Below are 17,063 nucleotides of genomic sequence, written 5' to 3' on the forward strand. Positions count from 1 at the left end.
TTTTTTGTACTGGGGATCGAACATGGGACCTTGGGCTTGTAAGGCAGGCGGTGGAACCACTGAGCTAAATCCCTGGCCCAATTAATGGGTATTTTACTTGTTTGCTCTAAATATCTGCACAGTTGCCCATAGCAGAAATCACACCAAGCAGTACAGGGATTAAGGGGATTGGCCCACTTCCCTTATGTAAAACTGGAAACAAAGGGAGCCTGAGTAAGTGCCAAATATTAGGGAAAGTTTTCTTTCATTGCTGCTGAACTGGGGCCTTGCCCATGCTAAGCATGTGTTTGATCCCATAGCTGCACCCCAGCCCAGGAGACTCATTTTTTTGTGATTCTTCCACACAGTAGACTGTTCCTGAGCACCTACCATGTGCCAGGCGCAGCTGTGGGCCCCAGAAGTGGATACACTAGGGAGTGGGGCAGAAATGCCTCTGCCCTCATTGGGCTAGTGTTCAAGTACGAGGGTCAAGCAAACAAAAAGCCACACATGGGGAATGGTGGAGATCGTGAGGATGTGGTGTCCTGGATGAGGACTGGGCTGGGAAGCAGTGGAGACCTGGAGGACAGCAGGGCCTGTGGGCAGCAGTGGGACCGTGGGGCTGTGTGGGTAGGATGTAGGGGAGGGCACAGAGGCCAGATGAAGGGGCCTGCAAGCAAGCTAGTGATTCAGCACTCAGCTTGCTCTTCTTCAGGGCTGCCAGGCAGGCACCAAATCCCTGACTGTCGACCGGAAGAGGCTGGGGTCTACGAGGACGCGTGTTCTACCCAGTGACCATGTGGCCAGACCGTTTTCTGAACCCAGACCTAGGGGAAGGCTCCTCACACTGCCCAGGAAGGGCTGGCCTGCCAAAGGGCTATGGTGGGATCCCAGCCCCAAGTTCTTAGCAGTGATGTGCACCCCAGAAGTCTTGGTGCTGTGTGCTGCTCATTTTGTGTTTGTTGCTGGTTCTCAGGCTGAGCAGAACTCAAAGGAATGTGATTTAAGGGTTTGTCAGGGACATCATGTCTCCCTAAACTTATGGAGGTGTCCATTGTGGTTGCTAGGCAGGTACAACCTGCTGAGGTGGGGGACAGTGATTTGCCCCAGACAGCAGTGTCTGTCCACCCACCTTCCTTCTCTATAAGACCAGGAATGCAGCCCTGCTGGGCGGGCAAGAAAAGCTCACCATAGACAAGAGCAGGAGAGGGTAACAATTCCAAACACACTTAGGACAGGTTCAGGCTCAGAAGGCAAATGCTGTATTTCCAAAACTTAACCAGAGCACTTTGTGAGCTTACCGTGTGTTAAACGGTATTTTCAGCACATTCACCTATGTTATTAACTGGTCTCCTCCTCACAGTAACTGTGCGGAGGTGCCGTTACAAAACCCATTTTACAGGTAGGGAAACTCCTGCCCCTGAAGGCTGAGTTACCTGGCCTGTGATGGCAGGAGCAGGCAGTGCGGCTCTAAGCCCAGTGTAGAGATAGGTGGACAGATGGCACCTCTGAGGGAAGCGGGGTACGCGGAGGCGTCCAGTCTGTCTTGTTGAGGCTCTGCTGTGTGTGGACAGTTTACACAGGCTGAGGTGGAGCTCACGCTGGTGGGAAGGGACAGAGGGAGGCAGACCCAGCACCCATGACACTTAGAGTGGTCAGCACACAGCAGAGAGGACAGTGGGGCAGACACTCAGAGTAACCTGCCGGGCCTGGAGGAAGAGCTGCAAGTGGAAGGAAAGAGTCTTCAGACAGAAGATGAGGGCAAAATGAAGTTTGTAGATATCTCACTCACTCTGCTCTCACCACCCAGGACCACCGGCTGCTCAGAGCAGGAGCTCTGCATAGCTTGTACTTGTGCTCACCAAGGACAGCACACACCCAACAGCTTGAATATGGCCAATATCAAATGCTTATTGGGCAAATACATGAACAGAGATGAGAAGCAAGGGAAGGAATGATCGAGCAGGACTAGGTGTGACTGTCGGAGGACATAAGGCACTATCTGGAAAGCATTTGGGACCAGTGCAGGTACCAGAGCAGCGGAGTGAAAGTCCACAGCAGCTCCTCAGGAAAACGAGAACAGCACATCACAGGCGAGAAAGCTGTGAGTCAGGGAGGAGGAAGCTCACTGCAGAGGCACTGGGGACTGATCAGTACAATCAGTGTAAGAGAGAGCGTATTCGCAGGAAATGAGTTTGGCCTTCGATTTGCTGAGTTAGAGACCCGGACAAACTGCAGCTCTGCCCTCTGGTAGAGAGACTGAAAGGAGGAGAAGACAGGGCGAGAGGCTTCGCCAGTACTCTGCGCTAGGCCACGTCTGTGGCAGCACTGATCCATCCCGGTGCCCAGACTCCCCTCCAGGAAGCCCTGTTCGTCAGTCACAGCACATCACAGGATGGAGAATGTTCCTCCTGTCCTGGGAGCAGCATTTGGGGCTTTCAGTCTGGGCCACTGAAGTCCAGAAGAAAAGAGAAAGGAGCAGCGGCAGGGATGGAGATGCGAGCGCTGACCCTTGACCTTAACGTGTGGAGGTGTGAACCATCTGAGATCTAGAATCGTCAGCCTTTCCCTCTGTGGTCCTTCAGATGACAAAAGGAGAGCTCTTTTACAAAGCAAAATCACCTTATTATTGTTCCCTTATTTGAATTAGTGAGAAATTATTATGATGAATGCTATTTTGAGAGAGATTCTGATTACTTTCTTGACAAGCCTAGCTGTGCATAGCAGTATCGGGCTCCTTACCTGGGGAAGGGCTTCAGGAGCGTGCTGCTTTCTGATGCAGGAGCTGTGGCCAGCAGCTAGGTGTTCACTACTTAGTGAGCACCTCTGTGCCGAGCTCTGTTCTAGGTCACAGGACAGTCTCGGCCAGCCTCCTCACGGAGTTCGTTGTCTGGCAAACTAGGTCACAAGCTGGCCTCAGAGCTGTCTGTTTTTCCATGGGTGGCCAGGCCTACAGCTTCCCCCCTCCACAAACTGTCCATTAACAGGGGCAGAGGTAGAGGAATGTCCTGAGTCTCCTCCCACTTGTAAAGACAGCTCTGTAGCCAGCTCCCCAGAGTCTTACTTCTGTGCAGCCTGAGACCTTATCCTTTCTCTTTGAAAGGAGGGTGATTCACCTCCCGCAGGAACACCACCACAGGATAACCAAAGGCCTCTGAGTCCTCAGGCACCCAAGAATCTGGATTTCTGAAGCCAGACACACACATGTGTCTTCTCTAGTGCTTAGAATTAGCAAAAAGAAACAGCTTGCTAGAAGTGCCCTCTCCCAACAGCACCCTTCTGAGCCACACTTCAGCCATTTTCTATGGGGACCTCAGTGAGTTTTTGCCACAGGTCACGGATGGATTTCGTGGCCATGGCGCCTGCTCTTGCTGTCTCCCCCTTTGGGCTGTGGCCTGTGTGTCACTTGGGCCTTGCACACTCCTGTATCTTCCCCAAGCCCCAGTACTGTGCTCCCCACCACCCAGGCCCCAGGAAGTAAAGAGACCACTGAAAGAGGCAGAAGAGGTACTAGCCCTGCTCTGTCAAGTGGGCAGCAACATAAGTGGCCGTTGCCCTTTACCAAAGCAACCACGTAGTGCAGGGCAGCAGCATTGCGAAGGGCCCGTAGGTTCGCGGAGCGTGTGCAGATGAGCCAGCACAAAGTGACCCTGAGACCACAGCCCTGGTGTCTGCAGAGCCGGGCTCTGGTCCTGGCTGCTAACTGCATGTGCTCAGACACGTGGTTTCACCTCACCAAGCCTCAGTTTCCCCTCCTTGGAGTGGAGGCCAGCTTTTGCCCTTCTGCAGTTGAATCAGGGAATGCCTCCTGCAGCTGGCACCTGAAAGTGCTATTTACCAGGGGCCTCCTCTGCCCGGTGCTGTGTGCTGTGCACTGTCTCCCATTCATAGAGTCCAGGAAGCCCAAAGAAGGTAAACTCCTGGCCTCAGGGCCCACGCTGGACAGTATTATGTCGGGAGCCCAGGCTATTTGTTGGATGCTATGACCACAGGGTTCAAATCCCTGGAGATCAAAATTAAGTGCTATTGTAGATATTTGGGCAGATCCCACTTGCTCCTGAAAGACTTCCAGACAGCGTGTCATAGTAGCACTGCCCAAGAAGCCATCTGAAATTGAGGAAGGGTGGGAGCTGACCTGTCTGCCCGCCAGCATCCAACCCTGCTCACAGAGTGCTGGGTCATAACCTAGTGAATGAGAGAGTGAAAGATGAATGGACTCCAGCAGAAGACTACAGCCTTCTTCCCTGCCAGAGGGGTGGCCAGGCAGACCAAGAGAAGGGAGCAGGCACATCTGCCCCAGAGGCTGGCACCAAAGTGTCTTTTTCAGCAGGGCCCCCACAGCCTCGGGTGGGGCCCCCTTTCTATATCTGTCCTCAGTCAGCCTGCACCTTGGCTGGGTGCCGGGGCCACAGTGCTGACCCAGAGGCCTTGGAAGGCCCCTCATGAAAGGCTAATGACTTCATGAGTGAATGATACAATTACAAGAGACGTACGCTGGAGGATCTCAGAATTTTTGAGCAAGAAATGTGCTTTGAGAGCCGCTCCCAGCCCCTCAGTGCAGAGGAGGCAGAGACTTTGAGCAGAGAGCAGCGGTATGGGAAGCAGGCCCAGGCTTCTGCATAGCACAGCCCTCCCTATGGACCTTGGTGTCTGATCATGTGGGTACCCAGGGGCAGTAAACAGGGAAGAGTAGACCCAAGACAAGAGGTGCTGTGTGCTGGGTGCTGCTGCAGGCAGCTCACCCCTCAGCGATCTCCGCAAGGAACACATGAGCTACACCGCAGTGTGCACCCCTAGGGCACAAGGCTGTGGTGGCAGGGTCTGAATAACTCTCAGCACTTTGGGGACCCCTGTATGGGGGGACCTAGTGACATCCCAGATTCCCAAATAGCCCCAAGCAGATGGAGCCTGTAGGTTTAAGACAGGGACTTGGTGAGCACATTCAAGAGTTAGGAAGAAGCTGGGCGTGGTGGCGCACGCCTGTAAACCCAGCACTCGGGAGGCTGAGGCAGGAGGATCACTGTGAGTTCGAGACCAGCCTGGACTACACAGTGAGTTCCAGGTCAGTCTCAACTACATAGTGAGACCCTGTCTCAAAAAAAAAAAGTCAGGAAGGGCTGTGGGGCTGAGGTGCTCATTACTGCTGGTGAGATAGCAAGGACACCAGCTGTGGCTTCCATTGCTGAGGGATTTTGCTGCATTCAGGGTGCACCATGCACATTATTTAAGTCCTCCGACTCTGCAAAGCAAGTTGGTACCATTTCCTCCATTTTATAGATGAGGAAACCAAGGCCCAGATCTGTTTAGGTAATTGTTTAAGATCACATAACTCAAAAGTTACAGAGCCAGGTTCAAGCTCAGGTCTAGCTGACTCCACAGAGCTCCTTAAGCCCGAGGCCAAGTGCCTGTTAGGTGGGCAGGATTGAGGAGCCAGCTGCTGGAAGGCTGTGAACATGGCCCTTCCGGGGGCAAGGCACCTGCACAGACCACCCAGGGGTTTGCCAGCTGCCTCAGTGACTCGACCTGGCCTCTCCCTCTCCCTGGGCCTTTCATTTTTTGGCCCCTAGAATAGCACTGCTCCTCACACTTTCCCAGCACCTTCCTGAGGGCATGGATGGTGAGAAGCTCAGGCCCCTATTCTGGAGGATGCGACACAGGGATTAAGACTGGGACTCCCAAGTTCAGATGGACTTGGAGTGGAAAACCAGAGGATAGCTATCTTTACATCACCATGCTTCAGTTTCCCCAGCTATAAAATGTGATTAACAAAATGATGTCACAGGGAAACCATGAGAAGTAAGTGACATGATGCACACACAGTAAGGGTTTGGTGGCACTGTGAGTGTCACCATGGTGTATACATCCAGACCATCCCCTCCCTTCATTTCATCCTGGGCACTGTGGGACCTCATGCTGCACAGCTCACAGGCTCCAGCATGATGGAGACAGCTTCCAGTCTTCTTCTATGCCAGCCCCTGCTTACCCACTGCTCCCTGGGTCTCCCGTGGTCTTCTGGTTGCTTTGTACCTCTCTCTGTGTCTCCCCTCAACCCTCCTCCTTGCCTCCTACGAGTCCTCTCAGCTGGAGAGAGACTCAGTAGGAAGTGCTTCTGGGCGTCGTGCTACCTTTTTTTAAGAGCGAGGAGGAGCCACTGACACAGAAATGAAGACGGCCCTACTTCCTCTGAATGTGTCCTGCTCTAGTGAGTCTGCTCGGGTGCTTACTCTGATATTGGGTTTCACTGACACCTTTGCCCCGCCCCCCAGCCAGAATTTCAGGCAACCAGATAGGAAGTTCCCAGGCTGAGGCTAAGACTGGCAGTGTGTGTTAACTCGCATCTCTTCCTGGCTGACTGGAGGCGCTTCTGTCCCTCTGTCAGCATGGAGGGCACAGGAGCTCCCGAGGTGCTTGCTGTGTGACCCGTGTCTGACACAGAGAAGACTGAGCAGCCTGCCCCCGCTGCCCACTCAGCCTGAAGACGCCTGTCCGGGAGTGGGCATTGCCTGTGCTCACCACCTTCCTGCCCTCACCGGCATGGCTAGGAGAAGCCACTGCTTCCACTTCAAGCATCTGCACCATTGCAGATGGGGACAGCGCAGGATAGCCTTCATGGAGCTCGGAGCCAGCAAAGGAGCCGAATGTAAGAAAGGCGGGCAGCACTAACAGCGACAGAAATAATGAAACTGGGGGTAGTGGCGCACACCTGTCATCCCAGGCAGGAGGATCACTATGAGATCCAGGCCAGGCTGCATAGTGAGTTCAAGGCCAACTGAACTACATAGAAAGTAAAAAGAGAGAGGGCGAGACAGCCACAAGGGAGGCTATGAGAGCATTCACAAGAGCGCGATCTAAAGGCCAGAGATGTAGCTCAGTGGCACCACACCTGCCTGACAAGCACAAGATCCTGAGTTGATCCCCAGTACCAAAAAGGAAAAACAAAACAAAACAAGAGTGCAAGCTAGGAAGGGTTGCAGCTGTTAGAAGCCTAAGTTAGTTACAACAGCAAGGAAGAGCTTCCAGGCAGAGGGAACAAAGGTTGCTCTACCTCAGAAGGAGGCTGGTGTTGCTGGAGCACAGTGGTGGGAGGGGACGGGGGCCTTCGTGTGCAGGGGGAGACCCTGGATGCAGTAAAGCTCCCCGTGGCTGCTGGGTAGAGATAGACTGAGAGCGGGAGCAGGGGCCGGAGCAGGGCTACTGAAACCATAAGACGAGTGAGTGGTGACAGCACCAGGCCCAGGGCACAGGCAGCAGAGGGAGCGGGCAATCTGGAGTGAGCTGCACTTTGCACAGAGGAGGGTTGCTGGCTAGTACGGCAGGCTTAGAGGCCGTGCATCAGGAGATCGTAGTGTCATACACCAGGAGAGACCCCAGTGAGACACAGGCAAAGAGCCAGCTGTGTCACACTGATCACCTGCTTGGGCCAGCTCATCATCCCGGCCACCTCATTCTAGCCCCACAGCCTCTATAAGGAGAGCCACAGCCACGGTGCAGAGAGCAACTCGGGCCAGCACCCACAGGTAGCCAGTAGGAAACCAAGATTTGAATCCAGGAGTCTGTCCCCAAGTCTGCTCCATCCAAAAGTCACATAGAAGTAAATCTCACCTTTTTATAGAACTGCTGACTCCCCCTGGAAGCTGAATAAAACATAAACACATTCTCCCAGCCAAAGGTAAAACACTCTCTGCAATGCTGACCATCTTAGTCCTTGGCTACTGTAGCCAGTTGGGCTGCCTTTTCCTGGACCTGCTAACTTCGGGAATCGAGGAAAGATCCTTACAGACCTTGTGCTGTGCATTTGCAAATATGAACCCATAGACAATACAGTGTTTTTTAGACTTTTCTGCTCTACCTAACGGAATCACACTGTACATACTGTACTGCAACTCAGCAGTTTGTCGTGGAGAGCTTTCTACATTGGTACATCTAAATGGGTTCACTTTCTTACTGTTATGGGCTAGCTAAACCACCATTTATTTGGCCTACTTGCTTTGCAAAGACAGAAAGACATTTTTTTTTCTAAAAATGTAGCTTTCAAAGGGCCTGTGGATTTTTTTTCTTCAAAATATGAGACTTTCATTTATGCTAATGGAGGAACCCACATCACACTGACAACACAAATATTTAGCAACACCCAGCCTGGTGAGTAAGTTTTCCCAGTTTCCTTCAGGTGTTTGGCATCTCTGGGAGGCAGCTCTCACCCATTGCCAAGTCTCTGTTCACAGCAAGACTATCTTGAGAGTGACAGGAGAATGGCAAAGTTGTTGGCTTTAATTTCAGCACTGGGTCTTAACACAAGCAGTCTGCCAAGGCCCAGAAAGAGTGCAGTGTGGAGCCTCAGAGACCCAGGCAAATCTGGGCATTGACCGTGTGACCCTGCGTAAGACTTCTTACCTCTCTTCTTACCTTAGTTTATCCACTACAAAATGAAGTTTATACTTCCCATCTTCCTGAACAGATGAGAAAGTATAATTGGAAACACATGTACCAGCTGATGGTCACGTAAGGTCATGTTGGTGCTCCTCAGGCTGCAGCCCCCGTAGATGGGGGAGATGGCAGAAAGGTTGGTCCTGCATCCCTGAAGGGGTCACTTGAGGTCACAGGACACTGAAAAGACAACACGGCCCCTGTGGCAGATGCAGAGTGCAGGTAGCACGTGAGGTCAAGGGAGGAGGATATTCTCCTGGGTTCCTGGTGCCACCTTGTGGGCCACTTTCCTTTATCAACCCCAGCAAGACAAGATGGGTTACCCCTAGGCCCAATCTGCAGCTGAGAAACTGAGGCTTGGAGAGGGCACCATTTGTCCAAGGTCCCCTTCCACCTCTGATGCTCAGCCAGGGAGGCTCAAGCAAGCACGCCACCCCTACCAGGGTTAGGGAATGGCTCTGTGATCCTTGTTTTCAGTGACTAAGACCCCTCCACAGGAGAAGACAGGCTTTTCTGTCCTCAGTTCTTCTGGAGTTTGAGACAAAGGTTGCCTCGGGACAGGCTGAATCACATGTCTTTAGGGAGGTAGGCGGAGAGACAGAAAATATGAAATGGCCATAATCTGTGTGTGTGATAAAGCTCAGTTCCTTGGGATGAGAATTCTCCCTTCCATCTCCAAGAGTGGTGAGAAGGGCTAGGGCTGTGTTGTAGGAGTCCACTGTGGCTTTGCAGCTGGATCACCCTCCACCTGGGTCAAGTCACTTCTGTGTCCCTGGACCTCAGTTTTCCCACCTGTCCAATGGGGGCTGAGCCTGGCTGCTTGTAGGTCTTATCCTGCTCCAATGGTGTGGAAGAACTACTGGGAGAGACCAGGGGAATCTTAGGGGTAGAGTCTTCAGATTTCACAAAGAAAAATATACGGCATCCAGTGAAATTTGCATCTCAGATAAACAACAAATAATTTTAATAGTAGTGTGTCCCAAATATTATATGGGACACAGCTCATACAAAAAAAGTATTTGCTACTTCTCTGAAACACAGATGTATGTGGGCATCCTATATTTTGTCCATCAACCCTACTCACAGCCCCCTATCCCTTGGTACAGATAATGGATGTTGTTTCAGTTACTTTCTCATTGCTGGGCAAATACCTGATACCCATGGTTTAAAGGAGAAGTTTATTTTTGCTCACAATTCAGTTCACGGTTTGTTGGAAGGGCATGGCAGAGGGGTCTGGTAGAAGAAAGCTGCCCGTGGCATGGTGGACAGGAAGCAGAGAGAGTCAAGGGAGGAGCTGAGAGGAGAGATGGACCCTCTGGGTCACACCAGCATGACCCATCTCTTCCAATCAGACCTCCCCTCCTAACAGCATGTCAGCTGAGATGCTGCGTAATCTAGTCACCTTTCACAACCCCTGCCTGTGAGCACTCGAGGCTGGGAGTCATCTAGATACAAACCATAACAGATATTTCTGAAGCTTCTAACCAGATCCCACAGCAACCGCTTTCTCTTTCCATCAGACCATCTCCCCTCCCTGCTGGGGTGGAGATTCTGGACCCCAAGGAATCCCCATGCAGAGGAAGGCTTGGATTCAACCTGACTCAGGGAAGAGATAGTGGTGGACATACGTCTATGGAAGCCGCACACAGTCAGGTCAGAGGCATCCCACTCTCACGTGCCTGCTCCTGCTCATATCCATGCACAAGTGTGCACACGTGGACACCGTGTCCCAGGGCCTACGGAGAGATTGTGCAGGGTGTGGCCGTGCATACTCACTGCCATGGCCAAGTGCTGTGGGCAGGACCGTGTGCCGCTTCTGTGTGGGCACGTGCATGGCCAGATGCCAGATCTGCCTGAGAATAGGAAGTGTGCTCCCTTCCCCATGACCACTGTGGTGATCAGAGACTCTGGATCTATAGCGAACCCCACCAGGCCACCGTGTACCTGAGATACCTGAGGTCTCCAGGTCCCCTTGCACCCTACACATGATGACTATCACTACCATGACTGTGATCGTAAATTGTACATGTGATCCACATGCTGTGAAGCCTGTCCTGGACTTCTGGTGGCTGCTCAGACACACCAGACCACACGGAAGGCTCACCCAGGGCTGTTGCCCAAAGAGGCTTGTGAAGCCCAGGTTCACTGAGGCTCTGACTGTGCAGGGGCCTCTGGGCAGCCTCAGCATCATACCTCACCATGGCCCCTGAGAGGAGAGGAAGGAGGAACGTCCTGCTGTGCACTGACACCAGTGGTTTCCCAGGCCATGGTTGGTGGCATCGGAGGTGGTGACAGCAAAGGGTGGCTCTCCATTGGCATTTGACCCCAGACCCTGACCCCTGTGTGAAAGGGAATGAATGATGAGATTGGTACAAAGGCTCAGGAAAGGGAAGGGCAGCTTGTTCTGGCTGCATAAACCAAGGAAGGCTTCTGGTAGGAGGCAGTGAGCTCCATCTGCATCTCTGGAGACCAAGCAGGTTGGTGCCAGAGGAATGATGGGATCCAGGGCTAGGACCTCGTTAGCCAGGATCAAGGCAGACAGGTGCCAGGGTACGTGGGGCCTTTGGCTTGGTAGGAGAGAGATGAATGTGCCATGGGAGTGAGGTAGCAGACACTGGGACAATCAGAGAGGCCACTGTAAGTGAAGGGCTGGACAGTAGTGCAGGGAACAGGGAGCAATGGCAGGTTGTGGAGCAGAGCAGGGACATGGTCAGAGCTGGCCTGGAGGGTGGGTTCCTGGCCTCATGCTGTCTGAATTTATCCCTCTGGTCTTCTTTCTCCCCTTCTTTCTTGTTTCCTTCTCCAGCCCCCTGTAGCCACCAGTAGAAGACAGGGTCAGAGCATTGATCCACATTCCCCTCAGCCTGATCTGGGTCCACCTGCAGCTCAGCCCACAGCACTTAAACCTCTGCTGCTGCTTCTGGGGAGCTGTGAGCCTGAGGAAAGCCCATACCCTATCGGGGAGGATGGTCAGACAGGCCCATTACTCCCTGCAGGAGAAAGTGAGGGCTTCCAGGGCGGGCCCAGGCTCTCCCACCCACACTTCTATGTGACCAGAGAAGCCACTGTGCCCAGTGAGTGGAGGCTCCAAGGGGCAGTGCATTTAAAGCACCTAGCAATATGCTTCTTTTTCTGCTCTTCTCCCTGGCCAGGGGCTCTTCAGCCCGAGCCTGTATCCCATCTCCCAGGAGGGCTTATTCCAACACGGGGCAGGGACTGGGTCCACCCCAGGAGGCTGGGAGGGGCCGTGGAGAACTTGGACTTCATTTCCCAGGTGAGCAGCTCAGACTGGGGCAGGGCAGGTGACATGGAGCTCTGTGCTTAGGGATAACTAACTTCCTGGCTGTACATGGGGAGCCTTGGGGAGCTCCCGGGGAGCCCTGAGGCCCAGGATATGACCCAGCCTGATTCAGCCAGAGCCCCACAGTAGGGTGTTAAGACTTCGGAAAGCTCTCTGGAGGTCACTGGGTCACCACCATAGCAACAGCGGTGACATTAAGTACATCCTCACCAGGTGACAAGCACTCTGTGAGCACAGCAGAGCCCTGCCTTATGTAAGTCTGTGTGGTAGCAATAAGGTTATTGAGATGTCACCCGAGAGGAAACTGAGGCCCAGAGAGGGAAGTTAGCTGCCCCGGGGACACGGCCCTGAGAGGCAGCCCCAAGTCTTCTGTCCCATTTTACTATTTTATCCTGGAACATCATGAATTTAACAAGTCCTGGAAGTGAAGCCTTTGTAAGCTGCCCACTCTGGCCTCCAAAGGGCATGGGACAGCCATGGCCACCTCCACACAGGCCTGTGCCATGCACCTACATGTGCCTAGGCTGTGTGCCAGTACATGGCCACTCTTTGTACAAACAGCCTCTCACATGCTGAGCTGCACAGCTCCCCTTCATGCCTCCCTGGCCTGGTCTGGTTCGAGCTTTGCCCTTGGCAGGGCGGTGATGTCCCTGAGGCTTTCTCCTGGGAAGCACTCGTCATGGTTTCATCTGAAATGTCCTGAGTGTCCCAGAGCTGCAGAGCCCCAGCTGGCCCTGGTCAGGGGTTCATATCAGCCAAGTCAGGTGGGGTCACCCTTGGGGCCGTGGGGCATTTGTTTGAACAGCTCAGTGTCACAGGACTCTGCACATCTGTGTGAGGTGGCAGAAGAGTGGTGTCACTCTTGAAGCACTAGCAGAGTTTCATTCATTTCCAGCCTCAGGCCCCCCAGAAAGGGAGCGATCTGCTGAGTCCACTCAGGAAACGGGCTGGTCATCATCAAAGAAGAGAACACATTGACTGAGCCTTCCACCCTCCAGGGCTTTCAGTAGAACCCAGGCTGTTGGCAGGAGGCACCCCACATGTGGGAATGGAGACCCCTGCCCCTGCCCTAATTACCAGGACAGAGAGTGAGCTGCATTTCTGATGTCTTCATCCCCTCCTCTCCCTCCTTAACAGTGACTGCTAACCCAGCCCTGACCCCAATACCCCTGCTTTATTTTGAAATTGCCTTCAAAGCAGTTTAGAAAATTTTGTTTCACATAAAATTTAAAATAATCTAAGTGAGGAAATCCAGACAAAGGAAAGACAAGAGAAACAAGATGAAAATCTCTAGGCACAGTGTACATCACCTAGTCCTCTGGTGCAGCTCCAAGGGAGAACTGCAGATTCAGTGCTGACCTGCCAGGCAAGCAGCGGGGAAAAGGCAGCAAGATGAGTGTTCCAGTGTTCTTTGCTGCTGGCTGAAGCAGCCCCAGCAGCTCAGCTTACAGTTACTAGTGGACTCAGTGGGTGAATGGCTGCAGCCACACATTTAACACAGCCTGGGCACTTGAACTTGGGAGAATCCTGAGTCCCTGGACCTGGCATCTGGGACAGGATGTGAAGGCTGCTTTGCAGAGAGGCTGAGAATGGACACACTGTGTACTGTGTAGACGGAGAAAGAGCTCTCCCTGGCTTAAAAGGAGCAAAGGTACACATCTACCAGGACCCTTACTATGGAAAAGAAAGCACTCAGAGTGGCACAAGATAACATGGAAAGAGGACGGGCACCAGGGGGAGCACCGAGGGGCGTTGTGGACGAGTGACGCCAGTAGTCTTCCCTAGAGCTGCCTCTCTGTCAACGCACCTGTGTCCCCTGTAAGGGCTGTGCTTTGCCTGGACTCATTAGTGGGTCACCGCCCATACATTGGTATAAGTGAGTTTAGGGGAGACACGCAGACAAGCCAGTGGGGGACCATGGAATAGCAGTGGAGGGTACCGCGTGAGCAGATGGTGGCGGGAGAAAGTAGGTGCCAACTGGGACTCTCCTGGTTTGGCTGGGACGAAGCCAAACAGTGAAAGAAGAGGCTGCAGTCATAGATCGGAAGTCAGATCCTGAGGCTGGAGTGGTAGCTGGAGATTCTATCCTGAGCTAATGGAGCACTTCCAGGACTGTGGAGCACGGGAGGCTGGAGGAGTTTCTGGAAATGGAGGGTTAGGAGTGGCAGTGGGGCCCTACTGCTCCATTCTGGCTCCAGCACAGGGCTGCACCTGGCTTTCGCTGTAGCCTGATGCAGAGAAGGAAGGACCTCGGAGACTCCTCTGCTGGAAGGCTCTTGGTCCTGGCTCCAGTACTGCCTTTGTCGTCGCTGGGCGAGTGGTTGATGGCTGCATGAGTTGCCTTATGCAACACTCGTGATATCCCAAGGCTCAGAGCGCTGTGCTGTCAGGCTGGGAGGGGAGCTGAGATGGGACAGGAGCGAGGGCACAGTGTGAGGTGCACAGGGCTGGGACCTCCCTGGCTGCTGTAGCCCTATTACCACACCCAAGCAGCTGCTGTCTCGCAGCCTGAAGGCCAGAAGCCCAGTCAAGTCACTGGCAGGGTTGGTCCTAGGCTCTGGGGAATCATTCCCTGCCTGCTGGTCCTGATGGCTCCCGATGCTCCTTGGCTCATGGCTGCCTCGCTGTGGTCTCCACGTCCACCTTTACATGGATCTTGCGTCTGTGTCAGTGTCACCCCGAGGGTCACTGCACCCTTCAGGACAGACTTGTCTCAGGACCTTTAATGCAAAGACTGTCTTCCCAGATGATGTTACACTCACAGGGCTGGGCTGGGCTATGGATATGCAGATAGCCACCAGTTTGGAATGGATGGACTTGCATGTCAGCTTTTCAAGGGTGGGAAAGCAACACCCATACATCCATTCTGGTTTCCACTTCGGAACGATATTCAATAAATTCCAGGGACTAAGTCAACACTTTACCATAGAACAGGCTGTGTTAGGGGCTGGGCCCAACTGCAGGTTGATGTAAGTGTGTGAACACCATTCAGATGGCCTGGATCAAGCTGTGATGTTTGGAAGATGAGGTGTACAAAATGCACTTTCAACCGGGCCAGGGATTTAGCTCAGTGGTTCTGCCACCTGCCTCGTAAGCACAAGGTCCCCGGTACAAAAAAACAAAACAAACCAAAAAATGCACGCTCAACCTGTGTTCTTTTTACCTTGTCATGAGTTTGTCAGTGTGGAACCCCGCTGCGAGCCCAGGAGCACCTGTATCTCTTGCGGCCACTGTTCAGCCCCCTGCTTGGTTTTCTGGCATTACAGGAGCCTACCCAGTCCAAGGCATGTGGAAATGTCAGGCTCCTGGGCCAGGTACTGGAGGTTTTCTCTCCTCTTCCCCACTTCCCTGCAATCTGAAGGGTGCACAGGCATGTCTCCCAAATCCCCAGGCCAACCTTGCCAAACTCTGTCCACAGGTTTGCCGGGTACTACTCCAGACCTGGAAAAAAGAAAGCAGATTTTCGGGCAAAACTTTATACCTCCAAAGAAGCCAAAAACCTTCCTGCAGCTTGTGTGGGAAGCGCTGCAGGATGTGACACTCATCATCCTGGAAATCGCGGCCATCATCTCTCTAGGACTGTCCTTCTACCACCCGCCTGGCGAGAGCAATGAAGGTGAGACCGGGCCCACGCTGGAGGGTGCTTGGGCTCAGAGCCACTGCCACTCAGGGCAGGAGCCAAAGGAGCAGAAGCAGGGCCCTGCCGACAGCCAGGGAGGAGCCAGGGTCAGCCCTTGGCTTTGAGCGGCAGACCAACAGTGGGGATCACAGTGGCACTGGGCACTGTAGTATGCCTGGCTCTGGGTGGAAATGTCCTCGTGTCCACAAGAGAAGGGCCATGCTTTCTGCATTTTAAAGATGAGGAAACCGAGGCATGGAGTTCATTTGCTAGAGGTCACCCAGGGTCTAAATTCATTTTAGCGGAATGTTGCTAATTGGGTAATTTGTAAAGGAAAGAAATATTGTTCATGATTCTGGAGGCTGAGAAATCCAGTATCAAGGTGCTGGCATCTGCTGTGTCCTGACATGGTGCAGGGTGTCACATGGCAAGACAGAGCAAGTGCACCAGCTCAGGCCTCCCTTCTGCCTGTAAAGCCACTGATGCCATCCCAGGGCCACCCCAGTGACCACCCAGAGCCCCACTCCAGCACCATCCACACATGAATGTAGGCATTAAGTTTCTACTCAGGAGCTTTGGGGACACATTCATTCAAATGATAGCACCCAGCTAGTAAAGGGTCCTCAGGTTTCGCTGTGGCACCTGTTAAAACACAACAGTTGCATGCTGGGCATGGTGGCACATGCCTGTAATTCCTAACAGTCAGGAGGCTGAGGCAGGAGTAGCACTGTAAGTTCAAGGCTACCCTGAACTACACAGCAAGACCCTGGCTCAAAAATGCCTTGTGCAAGAAAGCACTCTGGGGCAGACTCTGGGTGCTGAGGCTTCTGCAGCCCATTGTGTGACCCCCAGTGTCACTCTGCATTGGAGTGAGATGCCACTCAGAGACACCCAGCACTCATCTGAGGTCACACAGCACGTTTGTCTCTGGGCTGGGACTGGCATACACAGGAACTCTGCTGGAACTCCCTTCCAGCAGAGCCATAAGGACTTAGAAAACATGTGTGGACTGAGGTTGTATTTCTTCGATTCTCTGAGATGCTAGGGATGGAGCCCAGGGCCGGCACATGCTCAGCAAGCTCCTTTCTACTGAGCTCCAGCCCATTCTCTGCTTTTGAAGGCCTTCCTGGGACATCAGGCCCTAGTAACCACGTAGAAGTAGATTTCCCACCTGACTGGTGAGCAAGTAGCCTGTGGTTCAGAGAGGCCACGTTAGTCCCCCAAGTTCACACAGGCGAAGAGAGGTCACATGCTGGCTGGCCCAGGATGGGGAGAGCAGTTGCAGTACGGCCCATATTGCATGGGATACCTTCCCAGCTTGCCCCTCTCAGCAGCGTCGGGCTGGAGGCTGCCTCAGTGGGCCATGGTGCTAGGGTGCTGCAGTGCGTGCACTTCTGCTGCAGAGTAAGAGGCACTGGCTCTGAGAGCATCTGCCTTGTGCTCTCCAAGGTGGGCATTCTACAGGAAGGTGCCCCTGGAGTCCTCAGCCATCTTACAGGGGTCATCGCCCCCGTTCTGCAGATAAGAAAACCAAGGCACAATGGCTAAATATGGTGAATATTTAATTTTTAAACATAATCACAGCAGAAGACACATTGCCAGTAAACCCCCTCTAAGTACTTCCCACCTAAACAGCCCTGTCCCTTCTAATACACTTATTCCGTCGTTGTTTCCACTTTCTGAAGCAGTTCTAGAAGCCCTCTTTCCTGAGCAGCTTCTTTTTTTTTTTTTTTTTTTTTC

General features: G+C 53.1%; 1 protein-coding gene across 9 annotated transcripts in view; it reads left to right on the forward strand.

Moving 5' to 3' along the window:
- Window positions 1–17,063, forward strand: part of Atp2b2 (ATPase plasma membrane Ca2+ transporting 2) — a 241,002-nt gene that overhangs the window by 152,173 nt on the left and 71,766 nt on the right. For all 9 annotated transcript variants that reach the window (XM_010619264.2, XM_010619211.2, XM_010619217.2 and 6 more), the window contains exon 3: window positions 15,123–15,320. In XM_010619264.2, coding sequence (XP_010617566.1) covers window positions 15,123–15,320 — 198 coding nt within the window. The remainder of the gene's footprint in view (window positions 1–15,122; window positions 15,321–17,063) is intronic.

Source organism: Fukomys damarensis, unplaced genomic scaffold, assembly GCF_012274545.1.
Source record: "Fukomys damarensis isolate Sample0158 unplaced genomic scaffold, DMR_v1.0_HiC HiC_scaffold_24, whole genome shotgun sequence".
NCBI classification, from domain to species: Eukaryota; Metazoa; Chordata; class Mammalia; order Rodentia; family Bathyergidae; genus Fukomys; species Fukomys damarensis.